Source organism: Lichenostomus cassidix, chromosome 23 (assembly GCF_008360975.1).
Source record: "Lichenostomus cassidix isolate B80296 chromosome 23, HeHo_3.0, whole genome shotgun sequence".
In the NCBI taxonomy this organism is placed as follows: domain Eukaryota; kingdom Metazoa; phylum Chordata; class Aves; order Passeriformes; family Meliphagidae; genus Lichenostomus; species Lichenostomus cassidix.
Genome location: NC_139503.1, coordinates 2,895,287 through 2,910,772, shown reverse-complemented (window position 1 = coordinate 2,910,772; position 15,486 = coordinate 2,895,287). Strand labels below are relative to the sequence as shown.

Here is a 15,486-nt window from a genome sequence, read left to right as displayed (position 1 = left end):
GCTGCTTCCCCACCTCACTGAGGTCTGAGTGACAAATCAGACTGGGAGAGGGAACCCAAAGTTACCACAGTGGGAATATGCTCTGCACTTCTGGGGAGGGAGAAATGGGAAAACTGAGAAATAACATCCTGTCCTGGGCCATCCCTGCTGTTCACAGTGCATAATCCTCTTCCTCACCCCAAGCAGACAATGGTGACCATGGAAGAAGCACTGGTGAGGAGCATCCAGCTGAGGAGCAGGGTCCCAGCTCAACTCTGGAATGTTCTCACCTGCAAGATCAATCCTGCCAGAGACACAAATGTTAATCAGCTGGTGGCAGGGCAGGTTACAATTCATTTTCACCTCCACACTCCAATGGATACCCTGTTCTTCCCATCACAGGTGGAGGGGAAACACTGCAGTGGGCCTGAGAGTAGAGAGCAGGGCAGCTCTGGGAGATAGAGGAATGCCTTTGGGATTCATGGTACCAGGCACTAACATTCCCCAACAACTTTGCCAGGAATAATCCTTTGGAAGGACTTTTGCTGGTAAGGAGGCACAGTCCCTCCACACTGATGTTAGCTTGGGAAATGTCTGGAGGGGAATGGGGCATCCCAAGGTCAGAGCAATCCCTCTGCAATGCTGCTGTGCCCCTGAAAGCAAGCACTCAGGGGAGATCCTGACAGCCCACTCGGACCCTGGGAGAGCCAGACACAGGATTTAAATCCCACTGACAAACCCCTCCATCCAGATAGTGTCTCACACTGTCAAAACAAACATGTGAAAGAGTTTCTGTAGCTTTGCTCACTGAAACTTCAGCAAGAGCTGCTCTCCAGGAACTCTGAGGCATCGTAGTGGGAAGGACAGAGCCAGACTTGGCACCAGGGTTGCCATAGCCTGGCATGGGAGGAACAAGGCAAGGCTTGTCCCTGCCCATCCCTAAGGGGAATCTGTTTAAAGACACGATGTTTAGGCCCACAGAAAGTCAGTTCCAGGAGCTCTGTGGAGCCCAGACAGGGAGATTAAGAGCAAAGCCCCGTGTAAGCCTTGCAGGGTTCATTTCGGGGTTGGTGATCCGAACCGCACGCTCCGGCAGCCAGAGAGGAGCTCAGTGAATCAAGACATTTCTATTCCCATCCACTCTGTGGATCTGCCCTGTGATCTCCTAAATCACTTCTCCTCTCTGCACCTTTATTTCCTGCACCTGAAATAGCAAGAACATGAGGATGCTTTTCTTCTCTGGCAAGCAGGAGCTCCTGCAGGAAACCTTGCCTAGGCATTCAAGTAACTGTAACATAATCTTTATTAATATCATACAAAGAGAAACGACAACAAAGGGCAAAGGCTGGTTCAAGCACTGCTCAAACCACCCCTGGAATAACAAATCCCTCCCATTCTGCCATCCTGGGTCACACCACAGCCCCACACTGGTTGTATGAGACAGGGACTGAGCAGAAAGCTGAGCCCAGATCCCTCAGGACAGCATTTCCCAGCCCGAGGCAGCAGCAATGCACCCAGGAGGGCTCAGTGTTGCCCTTCTGGAAGGGGAAAAGGACATTGGGATCACCAGATGGGGAAACAGAGGTGGAACATGCAGAGTCTTCCTCCTCCCCTGTCACATTTAGGGCACTGTGTTCCCTGTAAAATGTGTTCTGCTCTCACAGGTGGGAGAGGGAGGAATGCCAGTAGCCAGGCTACTCACAACTTTTCCTTTTGGAATATCCCCATGGAGGTTGTGGAGCAAACAACACATCAATACACATAACTGCAGCGTTTGTCTTGGAAATAAAACAGGCAAAGGCACATTCAATTTTAAGACATGTTGCAGCCTGGACAATTTCCCTTTAATGGTGGAAAATATTCCCTGATTTCTGCTGGGCAGAGCTGTACTGCTAGTTTCATGCATTTGTGTGAGGGAAGATCTTCACCCCAGGAAGAGGCAGGTGTGCACTGGCTGCATGTGTGCTCCTAAACAGGGAAATCCAATCTGTCAAGAAAATTCAATAACAACTTTCACACTTAATTGTACCCCAGGGCCCCCCAAAAAATCAACCAGGATGGTAGTTGTGGACTTTTCATTAACCTTCTCTTAAAAAGATCTCAAAAAATAACACTGAATGTGAAGGGCTAGTTGTAGATGTGGAATATGTGCAGAGATCTACAGGGAAAAAACGTGTAAAACTTCAGGTTGGATCCACACAGAAAATCCTTCAGTAAAAGAAAACACCTTCGTTTGATTTACACACGCAGCACTCGATTGAACAAGTGTAGCTACAGGCTATTGGAAAACAGTCAAAATGGTGAATTTGCTGCTTGCACACATTTATACTGTTTCCTGGAGACAATCTGCTGCTGCTTTTTGGCACATTTAGTATTTTTTAAACCACACAAAGGTTATGTCCAGTTCTCCCAATGACTGGGTGTTTGCCATGAGCATCCTGAGTTTTCCCTCCTTTTGTCTCAAACCCACAGATTTTGGATGCTTTGGTGGATCCTTTCCTCAGTGTGGGGCTGGATTTGTGGAGCTGCACTCAGAGAATGTGTTAATCGTAGAACATTGAATCTTGATGGGGCTTAGCCAGGGACATAAAAAAAGGGACAGTCGGAGTCACTTCAGCGAGACAATGTCCAGGCAACTCCAGGAGTTGTTTTGTTCCTCTTGTTATGAATTATCCACATTACATCCACACCTGAAAGACTCTATGTGGAAGTATCCAAGGCCAGGCTGGACAGTGCTTGGAGCAACCTGGTCTAGTGGAAGGTGTCCCTGTCAAATTTTATGAAAATTTGATGTGGATGCAGCACTTGGGGGAACATAGTTAAGTGGCTGGGCTGAGGGTGACCTGGGAGGTCTTTTCCAACCTCAGTGCCTCACTACATCACTTTGTCTTTGGGACCTTTTCCACCTTTACCCACCCCGTGATTCCAAGGGATTGGAACTGTGATAAATGAGTGGATATTGGCTTTGTTGGCTTTCGCAGATATGAATTTCGCATTTATAAGTGATAAGGTACTGTGTAAAGTAGCACTTAGATAAAACAGAGTGAAGTAGAAGCAAAGTTAGAGTGAATTATTAGCTATGTAATAGTTGGAGTATGCTAGAAATGCGGTAAGAAATACATGGTTATAGATGTCTTTTAAACTGATAAGCCACAAAGGCAGAGATCAAGACGCCCTGAAGGAATAAAAAGAAACAGATCTCATGCATCCCAGGAAATCTGTTATTTAGTCACACCTCCCTGGGAAGAGTGTCAGCTAAACTTGAATTAGGGCTATAGAAGACTTCAGCCTTCAGCCCTGAGATTAACCAGAAGACCAAGATGGGCTCTGGCCTGGCGAACAGGAGCATAGAGAGAAGAAGGAGGGATGATTGAAGTATAAATAGTTTTTTTTTTTGGACTTAATGAATATGTAACAGTTACAGAAAGTACTTAAGCGCACATTAAAACGAATAGGGCGCGGGACTGAGAACAAGGCAAACCAGCCATTCCCGCCGGGCCCTAAGTCTTAGTTCTCCTAAAAAATGTTCAGTATTATATTCCTAGAAACGCCGGCTGGTGAATTTGTCCATATTAGAACCCAATCCCCTCACACTCACACACCGCCCCCCCCCCACTCCCTCAGGGCTCCCAAACCCCGCGCGGGCGGGCGGCTCTCGCGAGCGGTGACGTCATCGGCGCGCGCGGTCGCGCAGGCGCGGCGGGGCGGGCAGGGCCGCGCTGTGTCACGGCCATGGAGTACCTGATCGGCATCCAGGGCCCCGACTATGTCCTGGTGGCCGCCGACACCGTGGCGGCCTCCAGCATCGTCCAGATGAAGCACGGTGAGACCCTGGGACGCTGCGGGGTTCCCTGATAAGCCCTGCCCCGGTAGGGTGTGCCGGGGCGTGACTGCGGTGTGCGCGGTCGGGGTGGTGCTGCGGGCCCGCCGCTCGGCCTGAGGGGAGGCTGTTCGCTCGGCCTGAGGGGAGGCTGTTCGCAGGGGATGAAATTTCTCGGTTTAAGCGCTACGGGGCCCTTCAGGAGAGGTGTAGTCGCTGTAGGAAGTGCCGGGCGGCCTCTGGACCGCGGAGCTTAAATCGCCGCTTGTTTCGGGTAAAGTCCGCAGTCCTGGCCGAGTGTGACTGCTCTGGGTTGGGTTGTCAGCTTAATTGACCTGTTCTGATAAGCGTCGGCTTGTGATCCCAAAGCTCGCTCTGCACCGCGATGTAAAAGTGTTAAAAAACCGCACAGGGCTAACGATGTGTATCAGGGTGTGCTCACTTGTGCCTAATTCACTGGTAAAACGTAATTCATTGGGAAAAAGGGATTATGGAAAGTAAAAGCATCAATGAAAATCGTAGTACAGGAGCCAGACTGAAACATTGCTTTGGTTTATTTGTGTGGTAAAACATCTAGGTCATCATCAAGCCTCTGGAATTCTCTAAAATAAATTTTTCTTCCTGCTGTTGCAATGACCTAGACTGAAGTGTGTTTTATTTTAAATACTGTGATGTAGAAAATTTTTGAAAAAATGTAGAATAGAGGATTGAATAATCCATACAAATTAATATAAATAAATCTGTATAAGAATGTTAGAATACTGCTTTTACCTCAAGTGTTTCACTTCAGTCTGTGATAGCCAACTGGAGCAGGGTTAGAGGTTATAAAAGCTGGTGGCATGTACAAAATAAAAATTTAATCACTTTAAATAATATTTTCTAAGTTAATATTGGTTCTGTATAGGTTTGTTCATAAACTTTAAGGAAAATGTAATTTCAACATAGGATTTAGTTGCTTTTGCTGGGGGGGCAGAGACAACCCATAAATGTCAGATCTTTATTTAGAGTAATAATTTATAAATTAATTTCAGCCTGGAGAAGAGAAGTTTCAGGGTGACCTAATTGCTCCTTCCAGTACGTGAAGGAAGCTTGCAGGACAGATGGACAGAGACTGTTTACAAGAGCCTGGAGTGACAGGACAGAGAGAATGGCTTCCCACTGGGAGAGGACAGAGTTAGATGGGAATTCTTCCCTGTGAGGATGGGGAGGCCCTGGCACAGGTTGCCCAGAGAAGCTGTGGCTGCCCATGGATCCCTGGAAGTGTCCAAGGCCAGGTTGGACAGGGCTTGGAGCAACCTGGGTTAGTGGAAGGTGTTCCTGCCCTTGGAAGGGAGGGGCTTTAAGGTTCCTGCCAACCCGAGCCAGTGTGGGATTGCAAGGGCTGAGCAGTGTCAGTGGCCTTCCCTGAGCTCCAGACAGCAGCTCCTGTGCTGTGATAACTTTTGAAATAGTTCTGGAGGATTGTGACACTTTGTGCTTGTCTTGCAGCAGAGGTTGTTCAGCAGCATTTAGTGATCTGGAGGGGAAGCTCAGAGGTGGAGGTTGGGTGTTTGTCCATGACCTGTCTGCAGTGGAGAGAAGGGATTTTCCCTTCAATCCCAGAGCTGCTCAGTGTCTGTCTGGGGTATCCAAGTGCCAGATTCCTGCTCTGGTGAGAGAAGACTCTGTGAGCACAAAAATGTCTTGTGCTCCTCTTGGATCCTCTCAAATATGCACAAACTTAAAACTGTTCTAAACTGCAGTTAGGACTAAAAATGTGAATTGCTGTTCCTTAATTTTCTGTTTATCGGTGAGCTTCTTTACAATTTATAATCATTACTTAGTTGTTCTTTCTTTTTGGTTGGTTGTTTTGGGTTTTTTTACAAAAAATGTCAAGTAAAAAAAGGTCTGGAAAAGCCTCATTCACATAAGCTTCTGATTTTTGAGACTGCTGGATATAAGGCAAAGGAGATCATTTGACAGGGACTTTGTTTTGTGATTTCTTAAGACTGCTGTTGCTCAATGTGTTTATATTTCAGCTTCATATTAAATAATTTGCTTCTGTTGCAGAATATTTGACTAAAGCTGAGTGGTCATTGAGCAAAATTCTTACTCCTGATCCCGGGAAGCAAAATCTTATGCTTTGAACTCAATATTCTGTGTGAAGTGTTATTCTTTCCTACCTTGTTTCTAGGGTAGGAAGTACTATATATTTCTGGAATGCTTCCCTTCCCAAAGGGTTTTGTTTCTCTTTAACAGCTCCTGTGTTCTGTGCCACCAGCTGTGAGACACCAAATGTCAGTGTTTGCTCAGAAAGACTTTTTGCTGGTGCTCCAGGTCATGATGCAGTTATCCAAGTCTCTTTCTTGCTTCTAAAAAATCCTGATCCGTCAGGATATTGGCAAAATAATTTAATCTTCCTCATGACCATGGCTCTCAATGTTATTTTTCTTTGCCTAGACCATGACAAAATGTTTAAGATGAGTGAAAAGATCTTACTGCTGTGTGTGGGAGAGCCTGGAGACACTGTGCAGTTTGCAGAATACATCCAGAAAAATGTTCAGCTCTACAAAATGAGAAATGGTGAGTGAAGCTGGACAGGCACTGAGGGTGGGGAGCAGAGCTAAGGGTAGTTTCTGGGTGAATGTTGGTGGAAAGTGCTGTCCTCAAATCTTCTGTAAAGATTTCTGCATTTTTAATGTCCTGCAGAGATGGTAGTTCAGGCAGGGTGCAGAAATGGAGCCTGGATTGTACAGTATAAATTAAAAAAATTATCCAAATCCCAGCAAAGCTCTTTGCAATATAAATGACACAAATATTTTACTAACAAACTTATTATTCACTTAATATGTCCACTACATGCCAGCTGTTACCAGTTCTTCTGATATATTGGACAAAAAGGTCAAGCTACATGTCCTTAATATTTTAATTTTTTGAGGCCATGTGTTTCTTTGGTCCATCCAGAAATGAGCTACCCAGGGTTTGAGGGCCCTATTTATGCTTGTAGCCTTCAGAATAAACCAGAATTAGACAAAAGGCACAACATTTTGTCCCTAAGGAACATCTTGTTATTTTGAAATAGGAATGGGAGGGTGGGAGGTGAAACATGAGCATGGATTTGGGCTGTTACCTAATCCACAGTCACATTTCTTCTCCAGGTTATGAATTGTCTCCCACTGCAGCTGCAAACTTCACCCGGCGAAACCTCGCGGACTATCTGCGGAGTCGGGTGAGTAACAGCTGAGAGATTTTGGCAAGGACTTCCAGGGAACATTTCCATTTTCAAATAATGGAGTCTAAAAAAGGTGGGAGCTGCTGTCTTTAGTGGAACTGGCTGCCGGGGGAGGTGGTAGAGTCACATCTCTGGAGGTGTTCAAGGAACAGCTGGATGTGGCACTCAGTGCTCTGGTCTGGGTAACAAGGGGTTGATGGGTCACAGGTTGGACTCAATGATCTTGGAGGTCTTTTCCAACCTTAATAATTCTGAGATTCTGTGAGTTCATGTTGCTGAAAGAACGTCTTAGTAAAATAGAACTTGATTTGTTCGTTTTATACACTTATCACATCACTTATCAATAACTGATATAACCATAGACTTAAAATTCCAGCCTTGGGCCCGATAAACACTTTGTCACACACTGCAGACGTGAAGTGAATTAAACTTCTTGAACATCGAGATAAGGTTGTGGGTTTTCATGCAAATGCACCAAATCCGTTTAATCTTCTTGGAAAATGATTTCATAGAGCAAAGCTGTTTGATGTACTTAGGAAAACAAGTGCCTTTTGTAAACAGCAACATGAGGCTTTTGGTAAATACCACATCCAAGCTGGGGTTGTGTTTTGAAGTTACTGAACTGCAATTACTGATGTTTCTCATGGTAATTTTTTTCAAAGTATGAAAAGCTGCTGTGAAGGGGCAAACAGACCTTTAATGATCCAAGATTAGGAAGTATTTCATTGAGAAGAACGTTAATGTGCTGTATGAAAGAAAACAGGAAGAAAGAGAATGTTGAGAATGAAATTAATCACCTCTGTTAGGGATAGAGTGTGGGCTAAATTGTGTTGCTGTTCTAACAGTGCACTGCTCAGGCCTGAAATAAGGTTTTACAGTAGCAAATATAGAGCAGTATTAACCTCAGAGCTGTATTGTTGGAACTGTATATGTGTGAAGTGAGAATTTTTCAAGAACTCATCCACAGGAACAGCCAGAGATCATTGTTCTCCTTTCTGACGGTGGATCACAGCTGCAGGTAGCAATTTTTCCTTGTGAATCTCTTCCAACTCAGGATATCCCGTGATTTCACACTACTCTTCTGGTTTAAATGCTTCATCCAACTATGTGGCTGGCAGGTGATGGTTGGCAGTGATGCTGTTTGCTTTAGCTTGTGTTGAGGTGTGATTTGGAAGGTCTGTGTGTGTTTTGTGCATCCCTGTGCAGTTCTCGAGGCTGATGTGAAGCTGTGACTGCTGGGGACTGATCCCGGGGGCTGTTGGCTGCCTGATGCTGCTGGCTCATCTCAGGAGCATCTGACCTGCACACATGAGACTGAGTGTCATGTTGCCTTTCAGCAGAAGCAGCTATTTCTTCCATATGATTTTAAGTACCTTTAACAGGCTTTTTGGTCAACCTGCCCATCGGGATGTGGCACTGATGTGGCACCTCTGTCTTCCTCTGTGCCACATCCCTTGAGGCCTGATCCTCCCTGTGGCTCTGCTCCTTCCTGAGCCCACGCCTGTCTTCCAGCTCACCTGCTCCAGATGGGCAGCACAGTGGGGAGGACACTGGCAGAGGCAGATGTGTTTATTTACCGGAGACAAAACGCTGCTCTGGTGCAGATGGCAAAGCCCCGGGGCACGCAGTGCTCTCTGACACTGCTGTCACACTACACTGATCTCCACACTGCAGGCAGAACCCTTTTTCTTTAACCGTAGCACTTAATGGTTTGTTTGTGGTATTTAGAATTTGACAATACAAGCTTTGCCATTAGAATTGGTTTTTTTCCTGTGAATTTTGTTACGTTTTCATCGTAATATGTGGGATACCAGAAGGATTAACATTAGTGCTTGGTATCTATTGAAATTTCATAAGGGATTCTTGGAGGCTGCTAATGTAATCATGTGAATGGTGAAAATAAAACTTAAAAAATTTAAAAGGTAAAACATGCCGGCACCTCCTGTTAGGAGTGGGAAAATAGTTGAGAGGTAAAAAGTTTGGTGGGGAAATGGTGGTTTGTTACTTTATTGGCACTCACTGTGAAGCTGTTATAGGAGGCCAGAAGGTGTGTGAAGGGGAAGGTTAAACTGCAACAGGATTTTCTCAGGCATTAGACTCTTGTTGTGGCCAAAACCAAAATAAAGCTTGTTCTGTGTTGTTTTATCACCATCTGGTTCCTCTGTTACCCAGTTTGATTTCATTGAGGAATCCTGTGGGTCATCTAGTCCAAGTCCTTATTATCTTGGGGATGGCTCATAAGGCAGCACCTTGAAGTTGTTCTGGTTGAAAGCATCAAGTGTAGTGACACCAGGCTTGTAGCTTGAAGCCATTACATCACTCTGCTTTTTGCTGTTTGCTTCTACTTGATAGTCACCATGTGTTTTTTCCCAACATTTCTCTTTTTAAAACACAAGATTTCTGCTCCACTGCAGGATCTGAAAAGAATCTTTGTGATTTCCATTTATATGTTGAGATCAAGACAAACTTAGAAGGTGCTTTGGCTTTCATGGAGGTGAGTGGTGCTGTAGTGTGTAGTGACAGGATAAGGGTGAATGGCCTTAAGATGAAGCAGAGTAGGGTTAGATTGGATATTAGGAAGAAATTGTTCACTTTGAGGGTGGGGAGACCATGGCACAGGTTGCCCAGAGAAGCTATGGCTGCCCCTGGATCCCTGGAAGTGCCCAGACCAGGCTGGACAGAGCTTGGAGCAGCCTGGGACAGTGGAAGGTGTCCCTGCCCATGGCAGGGGATGGAATGGAATGGATTGAGCCTTAAGGTCTCTTCCAAATCAAACCAGACTGGGATTCTGAGCAGGTGAACCAACACCTCACTTGGTTCACCTGCTGAATCCAGGGCAGGGTTTAGTACATTTAACCTACTGCCGAGGTTGTGTGTGTGTGGGAATAGGGAGAGCAACCCCCTGCCCTCCAGAGGTGATGAAGTTCAGTCTCTGGTTGTGATGCTGTTTAATTATAGGTGACAGAGTCTGGCTGGATTCCAAAAGCAGCTGTCAGCTCATCTCCCTGTGTCCACACTTGGCAGGAAGCTTCCTTGCTCCCACCTTTTCCCCCTCACTGTGACTTTGGCTTCCGCCAGATGTCACAGGGCTGTGTCACCACCCAAGCTGGGTTTGGGGTGTTTAGCACAACTGTGCTCTTCAGCTGTAAATTCTGCAGAATTTGACACATCTCCTAATTGCTGTCGTTATTTTAAATCAAACAGTGCCAAGTGCAAAACTACTCGGGATGAGAAGTGGTGCCTCTGTATGAAGGGAAGTTTGGGTTAAAAGAGTAATGTCCTGGAGTGTCAGTCATCACTTGTTTGATGGCCCTTGTAGACCACACCAGCCTTGCAAAGAGCTGAGAAGTGTTGGCATGGATTGAGTTACAGAAGCCAAGGAAGGCTGCCTTTGGAATGGACAAAAGGATTGGGATGTACAAGGAATTCAAGTCCTAGCATCGAGGTGTTATGCTGCAAATTTCATTTATGATCATGGAAGTAGTAAATAGATTATGTATATTTGCTAATGTTTAAATCCTGCCTTTCTTGAATAATAAGGCATGGGGGATAATGATTTACATTTGACTTTTAAGAAGTCTCAGAGACCATTAGCAGGAGAACTTACAACTGAAAATCAGTTTACGGATGGGTTTAAGTCTGTATAACACCATTTATTCATGGCTGAGTGTCTCACATATGCCAATGTTGGTAATTCCAAGTCACACAATAATTTGAGTGATCTTGTGTCATGGCTCTTAAATATCAACTTATGTGATGTTTCAGAATAAATAAATGATGAAATACAGCCTAATTAAACAAATACAGCTGCATGGTAACTTCTCTCCAAATATTCTTGGATGCTTTGAAGATTAAATCACACAATTTAAAGTGATGTTTTATATATAACTGTAGCCTGCTTTATTCTTTCATACTGTCTGAAAGTAAAAATATAGTGGCCTGTGATTTTTTGGTGTGCGTGTGGAAATTTACTGTACTGAGTATCAAAATGAACTTTTCCTGTGATGCAGCTAATGTTTTGGCTTTAGGGTGAAATTCTGTTTGCTTTTTTAATCTGGTAGTTGCATCATCATTTTTTTTCTTATTTTGTTGCTTTGTTGATCCAGGCTTTCCAGCAGCTTGGAGATATCCTGTTAGTACAATTAATTTTAAAAGAAACATTATGCAGATATGGAAATACTGGAAGTATATAAAAGCTGCTTTTAAAAATACATACAATTCCCAATTTTTTTCTGAGCCTATGTTTAAAAATAATACAGTGCACGTGTGTTTCATGGTCTTACAAAGTACAGATCTTGGAAGGGGATGTTGGAGAAGAAGGGATGTCTGATTTATTCATGATGGTGGAACACTAGACCCGGAACATGAAGTAAACTGCCAAATATTAAAGATTAAACTTGGTACATGCAATAAAAATCAAATTGCCAATGAACACGACACTGTGTGTAACTGTCTGCACTGTGTGAGAGCTTTCATATGTGCTGAGACAGGCTGTGCTCACTGGGAGGGGGACTGGGAAAAGAGCAAAGAGCAGGTTAAATGAACAAAGAGTTCTTAGAAACTGCAAAATGTTCATGTTGTGCTCACGTGTCAGCAGTAAAAATCCACAAGTTTTATGTTGAGATGAAAGAATCTGGCGTGAAAACTGCATTCAAGTTTTTTAAAGTTTGAGTGTGCTGTGAAAGCTGTAAAAAAACCCCCAAACACACTGGTATTCAGGAGAATATGAGTTTTATGTTTTTATTTGCCTGTGCAGTCCCTATTACCAGAAGACCTGACTTTAGATTGAGACTCACAATGTGCTGCAGACAGGATTGATGTAGCATTTTATGATAAGGAATTGGCTAACCATCTCTGTTGCTGTTCCCTGGTGCGCAGGGAGCCAAGATGCAAAGATTTGGTGTGACTGCTCTAACAAAAACATCATTTCTGTTGGCAGACCCCTTACCATGTGAACCTTCTCCTGGCTGGCTACGATGACCATGAGGGCCCTGCCCTGTACTACATGGATTACCTGGCAGCTCTGGCTAAGGCTCCTTTTGCAGCACATGGATATGGAGCATTCCTTACCCTCAGCATCCTCGACCGCTATTACAAGCCAGGTGAGTGGAGCTAGTGGACAGGAAAATTCTCCTGCTTCAGTTTAGGCCTTGAATGTATTAACTGGTGAGACTGACTTTTGCTGAATCACGTGGGATTACTCTCATCCTACAGACTGAAACTTGAATTTTTGTTAGATAAATGGAGCTCTAAATGTGTCCTTTGGTTTTGCTGGCATGGTAATGGGAAGCTAGTCAACTCCATAATTTTTTTTTTCCTGTTTGCAGCATAACAGATATCCAGTGAAGGAAGTTTCAGTTTATTCTAAAACATCACTAGACTTTCCTGGACCATTAGCAGCTGGTAGTCTGCTTTTAATAAATAACAGTTTGATAACTTTATCTTCTTGCTTGTCAGTTGGCTCTGACATGCACATTTTCCCAGAGTATCAATATTCAGAGGGCAGTCCCAGATCTTACTGCTCCATATCTTGGAGTGGCTTTGAAAACATTCAAGTGAAAAGATATTCCTAGCAAGATCATCTTCAGCACTGTGAAGTGGTGGTGATCAATCACAGGGTATGGAGTGGTTTGGTTTGGAAGGAACCTTAAATCTCATCTCATCTCATTCCACCCCCTGCCACGGGCAGGGACATCTTCACTGTCCCAGGTTTCTCCAAGCCCTTTTCCAGCCTGGCTGTGGACACTTCCAGGGATGGGGAAGCCACAGCTTCTCTGGGCAACAGAGAGGTTTTAGACTGATTCACAGTTCTGTGCACATGGCAGCTGCTCATCATAATCCTTGTACATGTTTGTACCTGTCTAAACTTTTAATTTTAGAATCATAATCCACTGCCAAGGAATAAACATGGCCCCATCCCCACTGTGCAGATAAGGAAACGTGCAAAGCATGGAATATTGTTAATCTGACATCTTTGGCTTTAGCTCCAAAACTACTTAACTCCTGTGTGCAAAGCTGAGTTTAAGTTATTATCTCTGGTCTGAGATTAGAAACCCTTTCATCCACCTCCTGCAAGAAATGTAGCTATAAACTTATCATTTTTCATTTAACTTTTGCTTGAGCGGTGGATGCAGGTCTGGAACAAAGCCTAGAAAGAAGTTTCAGATCCACGGACCCTGGATGTTTTCTAGTCATGTCCCTTAACAATTCTATTGTTCCATTTCCACCATTCCTTGTGGAACAGAGGAAAATAATGAACTTCATTGTCATGGCTTGTCACCCCTACAGAGTGCTGGATTTTATCCTGAAGTGTGAGAATAGCAGGAGCATCCCACACGTGCCTTGCCCTTTATTGAGCTCATACCCAGCAGGAACTAAACCCATCTCCACCTCCTGCCCTGGACTCACAGCCGGCCGGGGCAGCTGGAGCTGATTTAAAGCTGTAATAAACTGGGGGAGAGGGAGGTGGCTGGGTTTCTCCAAGCTCAGGCCCTGGCCATGGGAGGCAGAATTCCGTCATGCTTCCCATTCCCTGTAACAAATTGATTCTCAATGGCTTGTTGTGGCGTGAGCACTGCGGTGCAGGGCGTCCTCGGGACATCTGGAAAGTGTTTTCTGTGAGCTGGGAAGTAGAGGTTTTTGGTGCTCAGCTGAAAAGTTGTTTAAATTTAATAAAACTTTCTGTGGAGAGAGATGGCCTCTAATGAAATCAATCTGTGGATGTTTTCCCTTTCAGGTATCACACGTGAGGAAGCTGTGGAGCTCTTAAAAAAATGTCTAGAGGAGGTGAGTTGCCAAAGTCAGGCCCTGATGCTCCTGAGAAAGGAATGTTTGTTTGCATTCATTCACTGATACTTTCCTGTTCCTCTTGTCGCATTTCTTGCTGCCTTTGCCAGAAGGGTAATAAATGCACTTGCCAGATGTGGAATAGCTACTGAGGAAAAGGATTTACGGGCAGTTGCGTTGCCTTTGCACGGTTCACATCCTCCAGAACGTAAACTTGGAGCTTAATCACTTTGCTTTATTTCTGCTTTTTGTGTCCTTAGCATAATATTGATCCAGACTTTTCCCTCTTATGTTTCTTCTGAATATACTGCAGCATCTTTGTCACTTGTGTTACACTTAAGCACTCTTAGAAGTATATACTAATTATTTTCCAGCTTGTGAAGTGATACCTGAGGTAAAGCCTTGACCTTAAAGTTCATGACTGATTTTAGTGTAAACGTAGGGCTCCAGACATTTCAGACACCAAGGCTTTTATTGTAGGAAAATAGTATTTATCCTTGTCTTAAGAGATTAATTTGAATGTAGCATCAGGAAGAAGTGCTCTGAAGAGATCCTGTTTGAAGTATCTTTGTGATATGTACACTTTGTGTCCAAAGTTGTAGCCCACTCTAGTCATCCTTGTTTACAGGCAGATGTATTTTGCATCTCTGCCTGACCCTCTAATGCAGGTCATCTTGCAACAGACAACAAACTCCCACTAATTCACTCCTGAGCAGTGAAAAAACTAAATATTCCATGTCACTAGAACCAGGATGGAAATTTAAATCATACTCTCCTCTTTTATTTATGCTTTGAGTGAGTCTTATTTCTTCTTTCTTTTTGTCTTTGCTGAACAGCTTCAGAAACGCTTCATCCTCAACCTGACCTCCTTCAACGCCCGGTTCATTGACAAGGAGGGCATCCACAACGTGGACAATATACCCCTTGCCAAAGTGGAGTCCTAACCCCTGAGATCTTTCTTCAGCAGTCTTCTTGTTTTGTTCTCTCTTGGTTTTTTTTTCTATTCATTTGAAGCACACAAATAGTGTACTGCGGTGGGAGCTCGAATAAAGCCTGACATTTATATAGCCAGTTTTATCTTTTTATTCCACTGATCCTTCCTGAGAGGATTTGAGTAAATTGTTCCACAGTGAAGGTGAAACTTGATTTACAGTTCATGGGGGCACTTTCAAGTTATTTATCTTTCTTCTTCTGAGATTTTATTGCTTTCCAAATTTCTTATTTGTGAGAAAACTGTATTTTCTAGATGACATTGTGCTGTCATCCCCTCTCATCACTAAAGCTCAGCAAACCCCAGACAAGTGTTCCATGCCAAGCAGACAGCATCCACTTTATTTTTTCAAATATGTTACCACTCTTTGCTGTATAAAATAATAATTTTCAGAGGTTTTCAGAGACCTAATTTGCTTTTCATAGAGTTTTGCTTCACTTGAATTAGATTGAAACAAAGGGTTTCAAGTAGAATGGATTTTTAAATGGACTTTTAACTTGCCTGGCAATGGTTCTGTTACTGGGTAAGAGCATTCTGCTGGCACAGTGAGTTCATAACTACATTAAATAGAATTTAAATAGTAGTTTAAGTAGAAACTAACATATCAGTTGTGTGATTTTTCTTAGTTGATGTGTCTGTACACTTAGAAGTACATGAAAGCAGTTCAGTGAGAAATTAAACTGCAGCACTCTTCATAAA

General features: G+C 43.9%; 1 protein-coding gene across 1 annotated transcript; it reads left to right on the top strand.

The window, feature by feature from the left end:
- Positions 1–3,643: 3,643 nt before the first annotated feature.
- PSMB2 (proteasome 20S subunit beta 2) lies at positions 3,644–14,867 on the top strand. The gene is made up of 6 exons (XM_085081064.1): positions 3,644–3,802; positions 6,239–6,361; positions 6,937–7,007; positions 11,950–12,112; positions 13,747–13,796; positions 14,633–14,867. Exons 1-6 carry the CDS (start codon positions 3,712–3,714, stop codon positions 14,738–14,740), a joined length of 606 nt encoding a protein of 201 aa, XP_084937190.1. The 5' UTR covers positions 3,644–3,711; the 3' UTR covers positions 14,741–14,867.
- Positions 14,868–15,486: the final 619 nt, after the last annotated feature.

Excerpts from the sequence above, each read along its gene's own strand:
- PSMB2 (XM_085081064.1), top strand. The coding sequence starts at position 3,712 with ATGGAGTACCTGATCGGCATCCAGGGCCCCGACTATGTCCTGGTGGCC. Across the intron at positions 3,803-6,238 it reads CATCGTCCAGATGAAGCACG|ACCATGACAAAATGTTTAAG; the intron begins GTGAGACCCTGG and ends TTCTTTGCCTAG. Across the intron at positions 7,008-11,949 it reads CGGACTATCTGCGGAGTCGG|ACCCCTTACCATGTGAACCT; the intron begins GTGAGTAACAGC and ends TTCTGTTGGCAG.